This window comes from Heterocephalus glaber, unplaced genomic scaffold, assembly GCF_053883595.1.
Source record: "Heterocephalus glaber isolate CG9 unplaced genomic scaffold, H.glaber_assembly_v1.0 deba00000594, whole genome shotgun sequence".
NCBI classification, from domain to species: domain Eukaryota; kingdom Metazoa; phylum Chordata; class Mammalia; order Rodentia; family Bathyergidae; genus Heterocephalus; species Heterocephalus glaber.
This window is the reverse complement of record NW_028258151.1, coordinates 11,671,805-11,685,928: the sequence shown is the minus strand read 5'-3', so window position 1 is coordinate 11,685,928 and position 14,124 is coordinate 11,671,805. Positions and strand designations below refer to the sequence as shown.

Sequence of the window (14,124 nt, the reverse complement as noted above, 5' to 3'; positions counted from 1 at the left end):
CAAAACCATGGATAAAGGCTTCAAATAAACAAATACTTGTTGAACACCAAAGGTCCAGAAAACCCAAGCCATACTTTCTGCTATTTTCCCCAACAGAGTGAACTTTCACCTATTTTCCTTTGTAAAAATTGTCTAAAATTAAATGTTAAAAATTGCCTTGGAATCCTGAATATGTTTTGACATCATCAGGCCTAACATGCTCTAACATGTAACAAAACAGAATGTAGAAGTAGGATTCAGATAACAGTGAGAATGAATCCATCACTGTATTTTCTTAGTGAAAACAGAATAAAATAGTCAAAAGGCCAGGACATGACTTCTCAGTCACAAGGGGCTCAATTTCAAAGATTTCTCCTTCCATAGGATAGGGGCAATTCTCTTTAGCTGACAAATTCCAACAGCTACTACATTTTAGTAAATTTAATACATAGATTGACCACATACCTTGACTACTGAGGTGATGTTACAGTGGATGAGACTCTGTAATAAACAACCACAACCAAGAATCAGCCTGACTGTTAGAGAAATTGTTTTGGGAAATATTCAGTGCTAATGAACCATAAAGTGGGCCAAAGCTTGTGGCTGCATGGTTCCATCTCTTACTTGGCCTGCAAATTAGTCTCCTGATTGACTTTTTTTTTTTCAACCAGGGATGCACTAGAATTGGAAAACATATACATATATGCAATCTTGAATAAGTCAATTAAAAGGTTCTTTGAACATGTAGGGAGGAATAGAACCAGCTTTTTAAAGGAAAATACCAAGAGTTCCTGACTTATGGTGGCTTGACTTTGTGGTAGTGCAAAAGCAATGTGTATACAGTGGAAATCGTGCTTTAAATGTTAAATTCGAATCTCTTCTAGGGCCAGTGATGTGCAAGGTCACACTGCTCTCAATGCTAGACAGCAGAAACAAGGTGCAGCTACAGTCAGCCCCCTCACCACTAAGGGAACCGCTGACATGCTGCAGTGTGCAGTGTGCTGCTATGCGAGGTGGGAGTAGGTTAGGTGTATTAAATGCATTTTTGACTTATGTTATTTTCAACTTATGATGGGCTTATTGGGATGAACTCCATCTAAGTCAAGGAGCAGTATCAGCTGGAGGAAGAAGGGCTGCCATATGTGGGCCTAAGAGACAATATCACAGAGGGTAGAAATGTGAGTAGTATGATAGAAGATAAAGGTTCTGGGCTATATAGGACAGTTAAATAAATAAACAAACTAGAATCTTCCAAGACACAGAGACACAGACACAAGCACAGATGTGATCAGAAAAAGACACCGTAACAGAACTCGCAGAAAACAAGTGAGGAAAGCAGAGACAACAGGGCTGACGTGGTCCAGAGACAAGTTGGGTGAGGGTGTGCAGCAATGTCCCAGGGACCTAGCACAGAAGACCTAAGGCCAAAAGGGGCTCTGGGAGCTCTGGGACTGGGGAGAGAAAGCCTGACGGCCCATTCCAAATGGCAGAACCCCCTGGCTTCAAAGGTCAGGGTCCTGGGAAAGGCTGATAAATAGAGCCTCTGGGGACTGTTACATGCTCAAAAACTGCTCATGGCCACCAATGCCAGTTGTGGGTCTGAGCAAAGCTGTCTGAATTTTTAATCCCTCCCACCCAAGAGTCTGTGTCACGTACATTCAGCCCTCCGTACTGCAGGCTCCATACCCTTGGATCCAATCAACTATACATGGATCAAAATTATTTTTTTGAAAATTGCATCTGTACTGGAAATACACAGGGTTTTTGTCATTATTCTCTAAATACAGTAAAACAACCATTTACATGACATTTGCATTGTATTAGGTATCATAAGTAACCTACAGGTGATCTAAAGTACACAAGAAGGGCCAGGGATTTAGCTCAGTGGTTTTGCCGCTTGCTGTGCAAGCTCAAGGAACTGAGTTTGATCCCTGGTACCAAAAACAAAAATAAAATAAAATAAAGTACACAGGAAGATGTGCCCAGGTTCTATGCTTTTTACCTACAGGATTTAAAGTTCACAGGAAGATGTGCCCAGGTTCTATGCATTGTACTTAAGGGACTTGAGCATCCACAGATTTAGGTATCAACAGGAATCCTAGAAGTAGTTCCCTTGGATGCTGAGGATGACTGTTTCTTCTTCACAAAAAAAAAAAAATTAAATAAATCTTCTTTGCTTAGGAAGACAGACAAAGCCAAAGAGCTGGACTGTTCCCATGCACACTCATAGCAATAAATTCATTGAGCAGGATTTCCCTTCTATCAAGCAGAGTGCAAAGCCCCCCAAATGGGACAATGGGCAGAAAAGTTCTGATGTGCAGAGAAGGGGGAAGATGTCCTTATTCAAGAGATAGTCATGAAAAGATGTCCTTGACTATGACATTAATTACTAAGGTGAAAATAAAGGGAGATTTCAAGATAGTCACCATACAATAGAGAATGTGCTTCCTGTCATTCCTTCTCCAGTCCTAATAATCATGTCGCCCCAGAGGCCAGTACCTGTGCTAGAGGAAACCATATTCAGAAGAGCTCAAGCCTACCTGGATTCTATCAGATGTAGTAAGGAAATGGCTCGGGACATGGCTTGGAATCATTCCAACATTATTGACTGATAGAAAGGGACAAAACAAAAATGTATCAGAAGAGTAGGTAGGAAATTTTCCTAAAGAAGCATGTACAAAAAATTTATATACAAGGTCATTCACTGCAACATAATTTAATAACTATGAGGAAATTGTAGGGAGCAATTATACATAATTTTGGGGAAAAATCATGTCACAATTAAATTATGATTAGGCCTAGTTTTCCTGTCTACAGACCAGCTATGGCATGTCAAGACATAACTCCATTCTTGCCTCTGGTCACAGCTGAGACCTCAATGTCCCATGCTGCTATGATACTCAAGGGCAAGATTATAACAGCTAAAGACATCTTGCTTCCTTGAGAACCAAGTAGTAAGAGAAAGGTTTCACCTGGGGAGGGGCAAATTTCTTATCAACTTAATTCCTCCCACCTACTATTGTATGAATGCTCTGCTTACAGTCCTCCTCAACATTAGACTATCCTGGGCTGGGGATTTAGCTCAGTGGTTCCGGTGCCTGCCTCGCTAAGTGCAAGGTCCCGAGTTCGATCCCCCTCATACCAAAAAAAAAAAAAAAAAAAAGAATATCCTAACCTAAGACCTTCATCAGCATAAGATCCTTATCTACATAGGATTATCTCCACCCTCAAGTCACCTGATACTTTCTCCAATCATTATGTGTACCCAATAAAATGTCTAACTCAGAGTCTTTGTCTTTGCCCACTCTGAGGCACTGACCTCCCAGATCCCCATATACTTTGAAAATAAGCAAGTCTCTATTGTCTTTTTTTTTTAGCCCTTGCCATCCCCCTTTCTAGGCAGTTGGAGGATTGATCGCCCTCCAAAGGAAATGAGGTAGAAAAAAATGATTTTCCAAAAATAGGAAACTCATTTAATAAATCATGGTATGTCGGCATACAATTAAAAACTATAGCTCCTTGGAATTTTAAAGGTATAGGAAAACATGTGATATCAGTTTTTAAGTATAAAACAATATGTACATATAATTCCATTTTGAAAATATGTGTGTATATATGTTAAAAGTGCTATTTCCAATTTTGGAGATTTTTAAAAATTCATATTTCTTTTATGTGTCTATTTTCTCAAATTTTTCTACAGTAATATATTTTACATTTTTATTTGTGAATATGTAATGTTTTTAATTCAACAAGTTTAAAAATGCTTTCAAATCTTACTTTCTTCTATATATAATACAAACACCATACAGTGCATGTGGTTATAAAATACCTTATCTATAAGTCATTACAGGGAAAATAATTTTTTCCTGAGTAAGAAAGTCAATTCTTACATCACCACACTGACTCTCTATGTCATGGATTAATGAGACGTGTTGGTTTGCTAAACTAATTCCTTTGGGCCAATTTCTGGGATCACTCTTCCTGCCAAATGGTCAACATCAGTTCTATGAAAAAAAAATTCACTTTAATATTGTAAAATATCATTTGGAAGGTTGGAATATATATTTAATACATTCCAAAACCATATATAAATTTTTAATCCCCAAATTTCTCTTGAACAATTTAGTTTTAATATTCAGTTTAATGCTGCAACTTAAAATACAATCAAGGGTTAAAATCAAGCTAACATGAAATAATCAAGCATCACTAAGATAATTATTTCAACAAACTTTGCATTTTGCAATTTACTTACCTAACACTCCGATTTCTAAACCTTTAAGGTTTTCTTTAATATAGTCATAGATGTCATCTTTGGTAAAATCTGTTTGTATAATCTTCACATTTCTCCCTGTAGTCTTCTCTGCATTAGAGACAACAAGTATTTCTTGATGAACAAGGGTATAAATCCCCCTCTTGACCATGAGGTTCCCTGATGCTAACTGTACTACCTACTACTACCTTTGTATTTCCAACTTACTACAGTGAGAAGTACATGCATTAAAACAGATTTAGTGCAGTGGTTCCCAAAGTGGGGACTACAGCTCCACTGGGAAACTTGTTATAAATGCAAATTCTGATCTCCACTACAGACCCACTAAATAGGCCCAGCCATGCATCTGAAAAGGTCTCCAGGTGTCCCTGGACATGCTCAGGTTTGAGACCTCTGGGCTAAGGGCTGCCTCTGCTTGGTAAGGGCACACACATACCAATCCATGTGTTTGTCCAGCACTGAGGCTGGACACATGCACAACTGCATGTCATAATCCTCTCTACCACCTTATGAAGTAGAGAGTATCACTTCTGTTTTCCAGAGCAGAAAAGTAAGCCTCAGAGAAGTCAACTAACTGCCCCAGAGCACTCGCACTCTGCTCACTCTAAATCTACTGCTCTTTCTACCAGTCTGTTACAGTGCCACAGGCAGGAGTTTGGGGGCAGATATAAAAGCAGAGTTTACCAATTCCTTGGTGTTTTGCTTTAACTTTGTAGTTAGATCCAATATTTCTGCATCAAGCAATCATGAGGCATAATTTGGGAGTTTGAGCTGCTTTGAATGCAAAACCAGGACTTACTTCTCAAAAGGATGATTGAAAAAAGCACAATTTAGCATTGTAAGAAAAATCTTCAAGAATTGATCTTACTAGTACTACTTCGCATATCCAGACAAAACAAAAGAGTTCATCAGTTCAAGAGTACTGAACTGCCATGATGTGACCCTATACCTCTCACATCCATCTCCTATCTCAAATCCTCCTAGAGAAGTAAGGCTCATTCCAGAAGGCCTGCAATGATCTTCTGGATTCTTCATAATCACTCATCCCTTTGAGTTAAAAAAAAAACTTACTAATTGCCAATGATTATTAAAGTTCAAATATCCAAAAAGAAATATGGTCAATGTTAACTAAGAACACTTCCAGGAAAATACTCATAATAGCACATTATAGTATTAAAGCTACCTCTTAGGGTTTTATGGTATACAACTTCTGCAACCATATGTGGCAGCTGTAGATCGGACCTTTTTAAAAAATCTGATGACCACCAGTAAGCACTAACCTTCACCTCCTGACATAGGGGATTGAAGGCCCACACACAAATCCTACTTTGAAAAGGAGTAGAAGTTATCAGACAGCTTGGGTATCCAGATGAGCAGGGCTGATTCTAAAGATGTAGGTGCAGGATCAAAGGAGAAAGTGGACCTATTTAGTGGACCTGAGGCTCTTCCTGCCTTGAAGAATCCTAGATCACAGAACCTATAGTGGGCTAAAGTCTGCACCTCAAACATTACCCTTCAGTTTGTAAACAAGGCTCCCCTTGGGACAGGTGGTACCCCAGGCTCCCAACAGCAGAGCAAGGATGGCAGATCAGGACAGGGGCAGGCTAGACTGGTGGTTCCCTGAACATCTCCCTTATTTGAAACAGGATGGGGATAACTCACCAATCTCAGTGGCAATGGTCTGGAGTTTTTCTAGCGTCCGGCTGATAAGTATAACATTGAGTCCTTGTCTTGCTAGCTGGCAGGGGGAGAGCAAAAAAACCCAAAAACAATAAAGAAACTACACAGGCAGAGAGGCTTGCTCCACAGGTGAACAAATGGGTCTCTAAGTGTTGCCCTTGGTTGTAGGGTGAGGTGCCTGCTCCATCAGGGCTGGACCCATGCAGAATAGGACAAAGGTTGCCAAGCTATGAACAAAATAGCCATAAGGGACTGGGCCACAGGTGACAGCATAGTCTTTAGTGCATGTCATGTGTTTACTATGTACCAGGAACTATTCTAGGTACTGTTCTTTACACACCCATGATCTGAAAGCCCCTTATCCAAAACACATTGGATTTGCTGTGTGTCCAACTCATCTATTGCAGACTATATACTATATACAGTCAGCCTTCCCATGGCTCCACATCCATAAATTCAACCAATCACAGACTGGAAATGTCCGGGGGGTGGTATCTCTACTGAATATGTCCAGCAGGGTTTTTGTTTCTTGTCATTTTTCCTTAAACAATACAATATAAGACTATTTACAAGGCATTTCTGTCATATTAGGTGTTATAACTGAATGATTTCAGATGTACAAAGGATGTATGTAGATAAGCAGAGAGAGAGCGCTGTGCCGTTTTATATGAGTGACCTGAGCACCTGTGGACTTTGGTGTGTCTGCAGAGACCCATGATAAAAACAGCATTTCTGCAGGCATTTGAGCTCCTTCTTATTCACCAAAACATTTTTCTGGTGAATCACTTGACAGGGGAACTTTCTTATTTTGTCTCCCAACAGAAAAGGAAATGGAATCGAAGGCCCAGGGTGAAGAGGTGGATGCTTCCCTGGCATCTTGGGCAATGCCTATGCCCAGGCTGAGCAATGTGCACATTGAAGTGGCCAGAGCAAGCGTGATTCCTTGGGCACATTTAAGTGTGCTATGCTGGGGAAAATTCTAAAATGTTACCAATGAGAAAAGTTAAAACTTTTTCCTGAAGAACAAAACAAAACAAACAAACAAAAAAATCAATACTCATTTAAATAGGTTGATGACATTTGAGTTTTAGTGACAAAGGCCTAGCTTATTGAAATCTTTTTCTATGGTTTTAGTCAAATGATTTATATTGTTACCTTTTTAATTGTGGCAAAAGACACATCTTTTCAAAAAAATTGTATTAGTACGTGTTTGCAGTACATTTATCGTGGGGAGTTGTACATGTACATAATGCCTCTTGGTTCTTTTTCTTTTTGTCCCCTCCCATCTCTCCTTTCTCCCTCTCACTCTTAGTCCCCTTCCCATTCACAAAACTTCTATTTCCATTTTTTCCTTCAATTCTCCTTCTTAAAAAAATCCCTTTACCCTTCCTTCCCTCCCCGCTTCATCTCTTCGTATTCTCATTCCCATTTGAAAATCATCTCCCTATTTACTATTATTTATCCTTTATTTTGCTCTTTATTTATACTTTGTTTCTCATGTAAGAGAAATCATGTGATATCTAAACTTGCATGTCTGATTTATTTCACTTAACATTATGATTTTGAAATGCATCCATTTACCTACAAATGTCTCAGGCTTATCCTATGGCAGTGTAGTATTCCCTTGCCTATAAATACCATATTTTCTTTATCCATTCATCTGTTGATGGTCATACAGGCTGCTTCCAAGATTTAGCTATTATAAATTGTGCTGCTATTGAAAGTATAAATAAAGATCAAAATGTATAATAGGTAATGTGAAATAGGAATAAAAGATCCAAAGGGGAAGGGAAAGTGAGAGGGGTAGGAGAAAAGAATAAATATGAGAAAAGGAAAAAATGGAAACAAAGTCTTTGTAAATAGGGAGGGGAGAGGGGTTGAAAGAAGGGCAGGGGAATGGAGAAAAGAAATAAGAACCAAGATATATTATGTAAAGGTACAAATTCCCAATAATGAATGTCAGCATATTGTATACCTAAAATGTATCAATAAACTTAATGAATTAAAAACAAAATAAATAAAATAAATTGTGCTGCTATAAACATGGATATGCATATATCACTGTAATATGACTAAGTCTTTCAGGGAAGATACCTAAAAAGGGAATAGTGGGTGAAATGGAATTTCTATTTTTAATTTTTGAGGACTCTCCATCCTGATTTCCATAGTGGTTGTCCTAGTTTACATTGCCAGCAATAGTGTAGAAGGGTTTCTTTTTCCCCACATCCTCAACAGCATTTGTGGTTCTCTAATTTCTTGATGATAGCCATTCTTTCTGGAGTAAGATGGCATCTCAGTGTTTTTATAATTTGCATTTCTCCAACAGCTAGTGATGCTGAACATTTTTTCATGTATTTATTGGCCATCTGTACTGCTTCTGAGAAGTGTTTGTTCATTTTATTTGCCCATTTTTATTAGGTCTTTTATTTTGGGGGGGTCTAATTTTTTTGAGTTCTTTATATAGTCTAGATGTCATTCCTCTGAGTAATGGCTGACAAAAATTTTTACCCATTCTGCAGGTTGTCTCTTCACTCTGTTGGTTGTTTTCTTTGATGTGCAGGAGCTTTTTAATTTGGTTTGATACCATTTTTTAATTCTCAATATTATTTCTTGTGCCACTGGGGTTCTGTTCAGAAAGTCCTTACCTATGCCTATGTCTTCAAGAGTATTACCTATTTTATCTTCCAGTAGATAAAGTGTTTCTCTTTTAACATTTAGATCTTTGTTCCATAAAATATCTTAACAAAAATATGGACTATTTCACAGATCTGGGTCATCCTTGGGGACCCATGCTAATCTCTGTCTTCACTCTTAGCAAATTTGCTGCCAAAACAAACATTTGCTGTGGTTTTAATAAAGAAATATAGGCCAGAGAAAGCAGAGAAGCAACTGAATTGTGGCTCAGACTACATGATCTCCAATAGCCACTAATTTACCCTTTAAACACCAATTCTCACCAAAACCATCCAAGTAAAAATCTCTGGAGTTGAAGCCTTAGCATTTATATCTTCTTCTACTATAATTTGTTAATACACATTACTGAACACACAAATACATTCTCATAAAAGATTCAAACAATACCAAGGGAAAAAATCCCCAATGCCCCCAGTCCCATCTCCCTACCCTTAAACCCTGCTGCCTTTTACAAGCTTGTTGATTCTTCTATAACTTTTTCTCTGCACTTATGGGCATAAATAGATACATATAGAAATAAAACTTTGCCTTGAAGGTTGTATTTCTTTTTATATTTTATGTGATACTCTATTGTCTCGCAATGCTCTTTGATAGTGGAAAAGACACATTCTCTTCCATTCACCTCTTTGAACAAGAAGCATTATTCATCCTTCCTGTTTAATTTCATTTGCAAAATTAGTCCCATGGCAACACATAGATGGTACGGCAACTGGGGGTGCCCTGCTGAACAGCCATTTACAAGTTAACAGACCTCACTGTGGAAGAAAGGGTATGAATCATGGTGTGCATTCCACTGTCTCTACCACCAATATCAGGCTTATTTATTGCCATTGTTACTTAAATTATTTGAGATAGAAAAAAATTCCACAAGTAATACTCAGGTTCAGTTCCTATTCCTACCACTTACACCTGTCTGCACAAATCAATTGTTCCACAGATGGGATAAGAGAATATATTAGGCAGTATGTGGCACTCACTGAGCTGGTCATAGAGGAAACACTATTACTTTATTTGTGATTCAAAGCTCTTTACCCAGATGCCTAGCTTGAGTTCCTTTTACTCGTTTTAATAGTTTATTAATGTTTAATGTTTGGCTTTTCACACAAACAATAGTCTTTTTTCCAGAGTCAGTTTTGTTTCCTCCTTATCAACATTTGGATATTTTTCTCCTCATTATCTTAGCTAACACCTGTTCCACATTAACCCACTGTTGTTGTGGCAAACTCATTTGTCTTGTGCTCTGCCCTCCAGGAACACTATCCATGTTTCCTACCATTTCTGGTAGATTTTTTGTTTTTATCAGTTAAAGAACACCTTCACTTATTTCTTTTTTCAAATTACAATTTTTATAAGCTGCTAGATTCAGTTTGCAAATATTGAACTTGGATCATAGCTCCTTGCTGCTCTCTCTGACCCCTTCTGGCATCTAAGTCATGCTAATCTGTCTGAATAGTTTATGAAATAATATGGGATGATCAACTCATCCCAGATCTTTTTAATTTTTTTTTTTTGGTTGTCTTGAGACAGGGTCTCAGTATGTAGTTCAGGCTGGCCTAATTGAAGAATAATTTTTCAACAGGGATAGGTGGTGGACATAGTTACCTAACATTTTTTTAATGTTTTGCATTGTGGTCAGTAAATGCAATGGTATGCCTTTTACTATTTGTATTGCAACACAATTTCCTTTGTAGCCTAATAAGAAGACAGCTTTTATGAACATTCCATATGTGTCTTTAAGGAATGTATATTTAATCTTTGTTGACTGCTCAGTTTTATAAACAGTTGTCTATTAAACTAAACTTGGGGCTTGACAATGAAAGAAAAATTAGGATGCAAAAAACATTTAAAGAATTTTCCCATATAAATTCCATTCCCTTCTTCTTATATGAGAAAATGAAAAAAAAGGAAACAAGGTCTATGTAAATGGGGAGGTGAGGACATGGGAGGGATTGAAGGGAGGACAGGGGAATGGGGAAAAAAATAAGAACCAAGATAGATTACATAAATACAAATACCCAATCATGAATGTCATTATATTGTATACCTAAAATATACCAATAAAATTAATAATAAAAAAAAGAATTTTCCCCGATGCAGTCAGGAGGCCATTAAGGGAGGACCTACATGCACCACTCCCCCTGCTGCCTGAGAGGGCAAACTTGGGTGAGCTGTGACTGCAGGTCACTGGACAGTTACATCGTGCCCAGTGACTCAAGATGCACATGGAGGTTGTTGGACTCTCGTTTTATGGACATTTTTACTCAGTACATACATTCTTTTCTACCTCTTTCTCTGCATCCCTTAGCCCCTGCACCTGTTCTCAAGTCCAAGTGAAGTTTTCCCACAAAAGAATTTTTACTGCTTTGTAATAAATCAACACTATTTATACAATATTAGCTCTCACCTTCCTGCTTCTTCAGAACACTGGTTTAACACTGTTTGAATCTTTGTTCTCAAACTGCAATTCCTAGGACTCCAAAGAAAGTTCTGCTTACTTTTGCACTTCCTGAGTTTGCATTGATCATTAAGGCATAGAAAATATCGGTTAAACTAGGAGGAGTGATATTCAAATCCTTTTTAGCCTTAACTATTTCTTATTCGTGTATTAAGATGTTACATTACAAGCTTCAACTAACTGAAGTTCTAAGACACAATAAATATCAGAACACAAGATAACTTCAGAAAGAGAATCAAGAAAAATGTTTGTGATATAACAAGAAATAAATATTTAGTCCTCAAACCTGGTTCTTAGCCCAGAGCTAAAACTTTCATAATTTCCTAAGTGATAGGGATGGTAGGATCATTTTTGTTATTTGATTTTGGTTCCAGGTTTTTGACACAGTTTCTAAGATCCTTAGGGTCTTTTGAATGAGAAGTGTCTTTTGCATTCTGATAAGTTGGCTGGGGTCCCAGGTTACTGGATATCTTCCAAGTGGGATCTGGTTGGCAGGGAATCCAACGAGATGATCAGAGGGTTGGAACCTTCAGCCCCACCTCCACCTCCAAGAAGCTAGAGGGAGTGCAGATTGAGTTTGTCATCAGTTGGTGATGATTTAATCAATCATGGCTGTGTAATGAAGCTGCCATTAAAAGACCATAAATGACAGAGTGTGGGGACACTCAGAAGCGTTGGCAGGGTGGTGAGAGAACATGGTTCCTCCACCCTCACCCCACGCCTTGGCCCAAACATCTCTTCGGTTGAATTGTTCAGGCGTTGTGCCCTTTATAATACACCAGCAACAGTAAATACAGCGACTTTCTGACCCGTCAGCCATTCTAGCAAATTACTGAACCTGAGGAGAGAATGGTGGGAACACCTGGTTTATAGCCAGCCAGAAGCATGGACAGAAGGCCTGGGACTTATGATTGGCATCTGAAGGAGGGCAGTCTTGTGGGATCAGACCCTTAAACTGTAGACTCTGCTCTCATTCCAAGTAGTTCTTGTCAGAATGAATGGAACTGAATAACATCTAGTTGGTGCCTGGAGAGTTGAAAAACTGAGCAGTGTGAGGAGTCTGCGATGTATCAGAAGTATTGTGTGTAGAAAGAGGTCGATGTCCAAACAATGTCTATAGACTCATGTCATAATGTGATTCTTGAGCCGTTCCCCAGTGGACCTTTCACTCATATAACAAATACATAACACAACAAAGAGAGTAGCAATGAGAGGGAATTTGGAAGGCTTATTTGGTTGCAACCACTGCCAAGCTGTGATTCCTGTCTCCCAAGTGGAGGAGGAGGGAGGAACAACATTACCTGTGCATCACCTCAAGTGAGAGGAGAAGAATTTTTCAACAGCACCCTTCATCTTATTGTTTTATATTCATTGTACTTTTTAATTTTTTGTTCCTCACTCCCTTTTTTACCTGAATTAGTTAATATAGAAGAAGCGATGCTGTGATAACAATCACTGAAATCTCTGTGGTTCACCACAATTTTATTTATTCATGTTCCTTTAACTATAGACTGATCTTTGACTCAGACACACAAAAACTTAATAAGCAAGACACAGTGGCCCCTCAGCTGCTCTGACAGTGGGACTTTCTGCTGCTGTGAGTTAGGCCTGCTACCCAGATGTTTTGAGCAATAAAAGTAAGAGTGTTTCTCCTGGATCAGATGCAGGTCAGAAGCAGTGTGGGGTCAGCTAAGATTCTATCCAAACATCTGCCTCAAGAGCAAAGAGATCTTGGGAGAAGTCAAGTTGACAGAAGAGCAAGACATTGCAAGGACCAAGGAGGACACAACACAGGAGGAGGCCTTGGCCAGGGCCAGTGTCTAGTCATAAGAGGCACTCACTAGGGGAAGTAGAGAACCACAGAAGGATCCGCAGGGAGAGAAAGTGTCAACAGTCACCAGAGCAAGGTATCCTCTCAGGACAGAAAAATCTGTGTGATCCTCTCCTTGCTCCTGTCTCTTACTCTCTCCCATCCTCCTGCTCCATAGATTCAGCCAGGTTCAGACATCTCCATTAACCATCATGAAAAGGAGAAATGCCAGACCAGGAAAGAGAGAAAAGGGACACAGCACCGTCCTCCCACCTCCAGTGGCCCAGCTCAGGAGAGGGAGAAGATGTAACTTTCATCAAATATGCAGCATTTTGATGGTGGTAGATGATGGGTCAGTGGTCTCTGTTTCACCTAAGAGGGGTCAGTGGCCTGACAAGGCCAGATGCAGAGAAGAAACTGCCACAGTGATGGGAAACAGAATGATTGATCATGCCTCATGAGTTCTAATTTAGAATACTAGTCATACTTTCTAGTTCTGAAAATGACATGATCATTTTCCACAACAGTTGTAAATTTGTCAATCACTTCTACTGTGATTAATTTCCACTTTCAATATTCTGACATTATATTGTCAGGAATAGAATAGGCTCAATATTAATGTGACAGTTCATCTTAGTTGTCAACTTGACTGTATTAAGAGACTCCTGAATAGGTAATTGGATCATGTGGTTGGTATATTTACCATTGGATTAATCCAGTCATCTCCATAAAGCTGAATGTGCTGCTAGAAAGTAGAGCCCAGTTGGAGGTGGGCCACTGGGGGTGTGCCTTTCTCTCACTGGCACTCTTTTCCTGTATTCTGCTCCCTGACCACCATGAAGTGAGCAGATTTTTCCACCATAGTGTTTCTGCCTTGGAGCCAGCCAAGCATGAAGAGAATCCCCTGAAAATATAAGCCAAATTCAACCTCTTCTACTTTAAATCGGTGTCAGATACTTAGTCTTACCAGTAGGAACCCTAACTAACACAATAATCTCAATTTTGGGCCAGGGATTTAGCTCATTTAGCTTCGCCACCTGCCTCGCAAGAGCAAGGTCCTGAGTTCGATCCCTGGTACTGCTCCAAAAATTTTTTTCAATTTTATTAATATGAATATTTCTTTTTTCTTATTCCTTACCTCAAGTTATATTTTGTCTGACACTAATATTGCTCCTTTTCCTTTCTTTTTTTGGTACCAGGGATTGAACTCAGGACCTTGCACTTGTAAGACAAGCA

The 14,124-nt window shown here is 38.9% G+C and overlaps 1 protein-coding gene across 4 annotated transcripts in view; it reads right to left on the bottom strand.

The window, feature by feature from the left end:
• Hsd17b3 (hydroxysteroid 17-beta dehydrogenase 3) overlaps positions 1 to 14,124 on the bottom strand; it is a 62,140-nt gene that overhangs the window by 29,872 nt on the left and 18,144 nt on the right. For all 4 annotated transcript variants that reach the window (XR_015448840.1, XM_021259386.2, XM_004846086.4 and 1 more), the window contains exons 3-6: positions 5,912 to 5,987; positions 4,232 to 4,339; positions 2,520 to 2,587; positions 445 to 480 (exon numbers count right to left, since the gene is read on the bottom strand). Coding sequence is in view for 3 of the 4 variants with exons in the window: in XM_021259386.2 (XP_021115045.1) it covers positions 445 to 480; positions 2,520 to 2,587; positions 4,232 to 4,339; positions 5,912 to 5,987 (288 nt within the window). In the remaining variant the exon portion in view is untranslated. The remainder of the gene's footprint in view (positions 1 to 444; positions 481 to 2,519; positions 2,588 to 4,231; positions 4,340 to 5,911; positions 5,988 to 14,124) is intronic.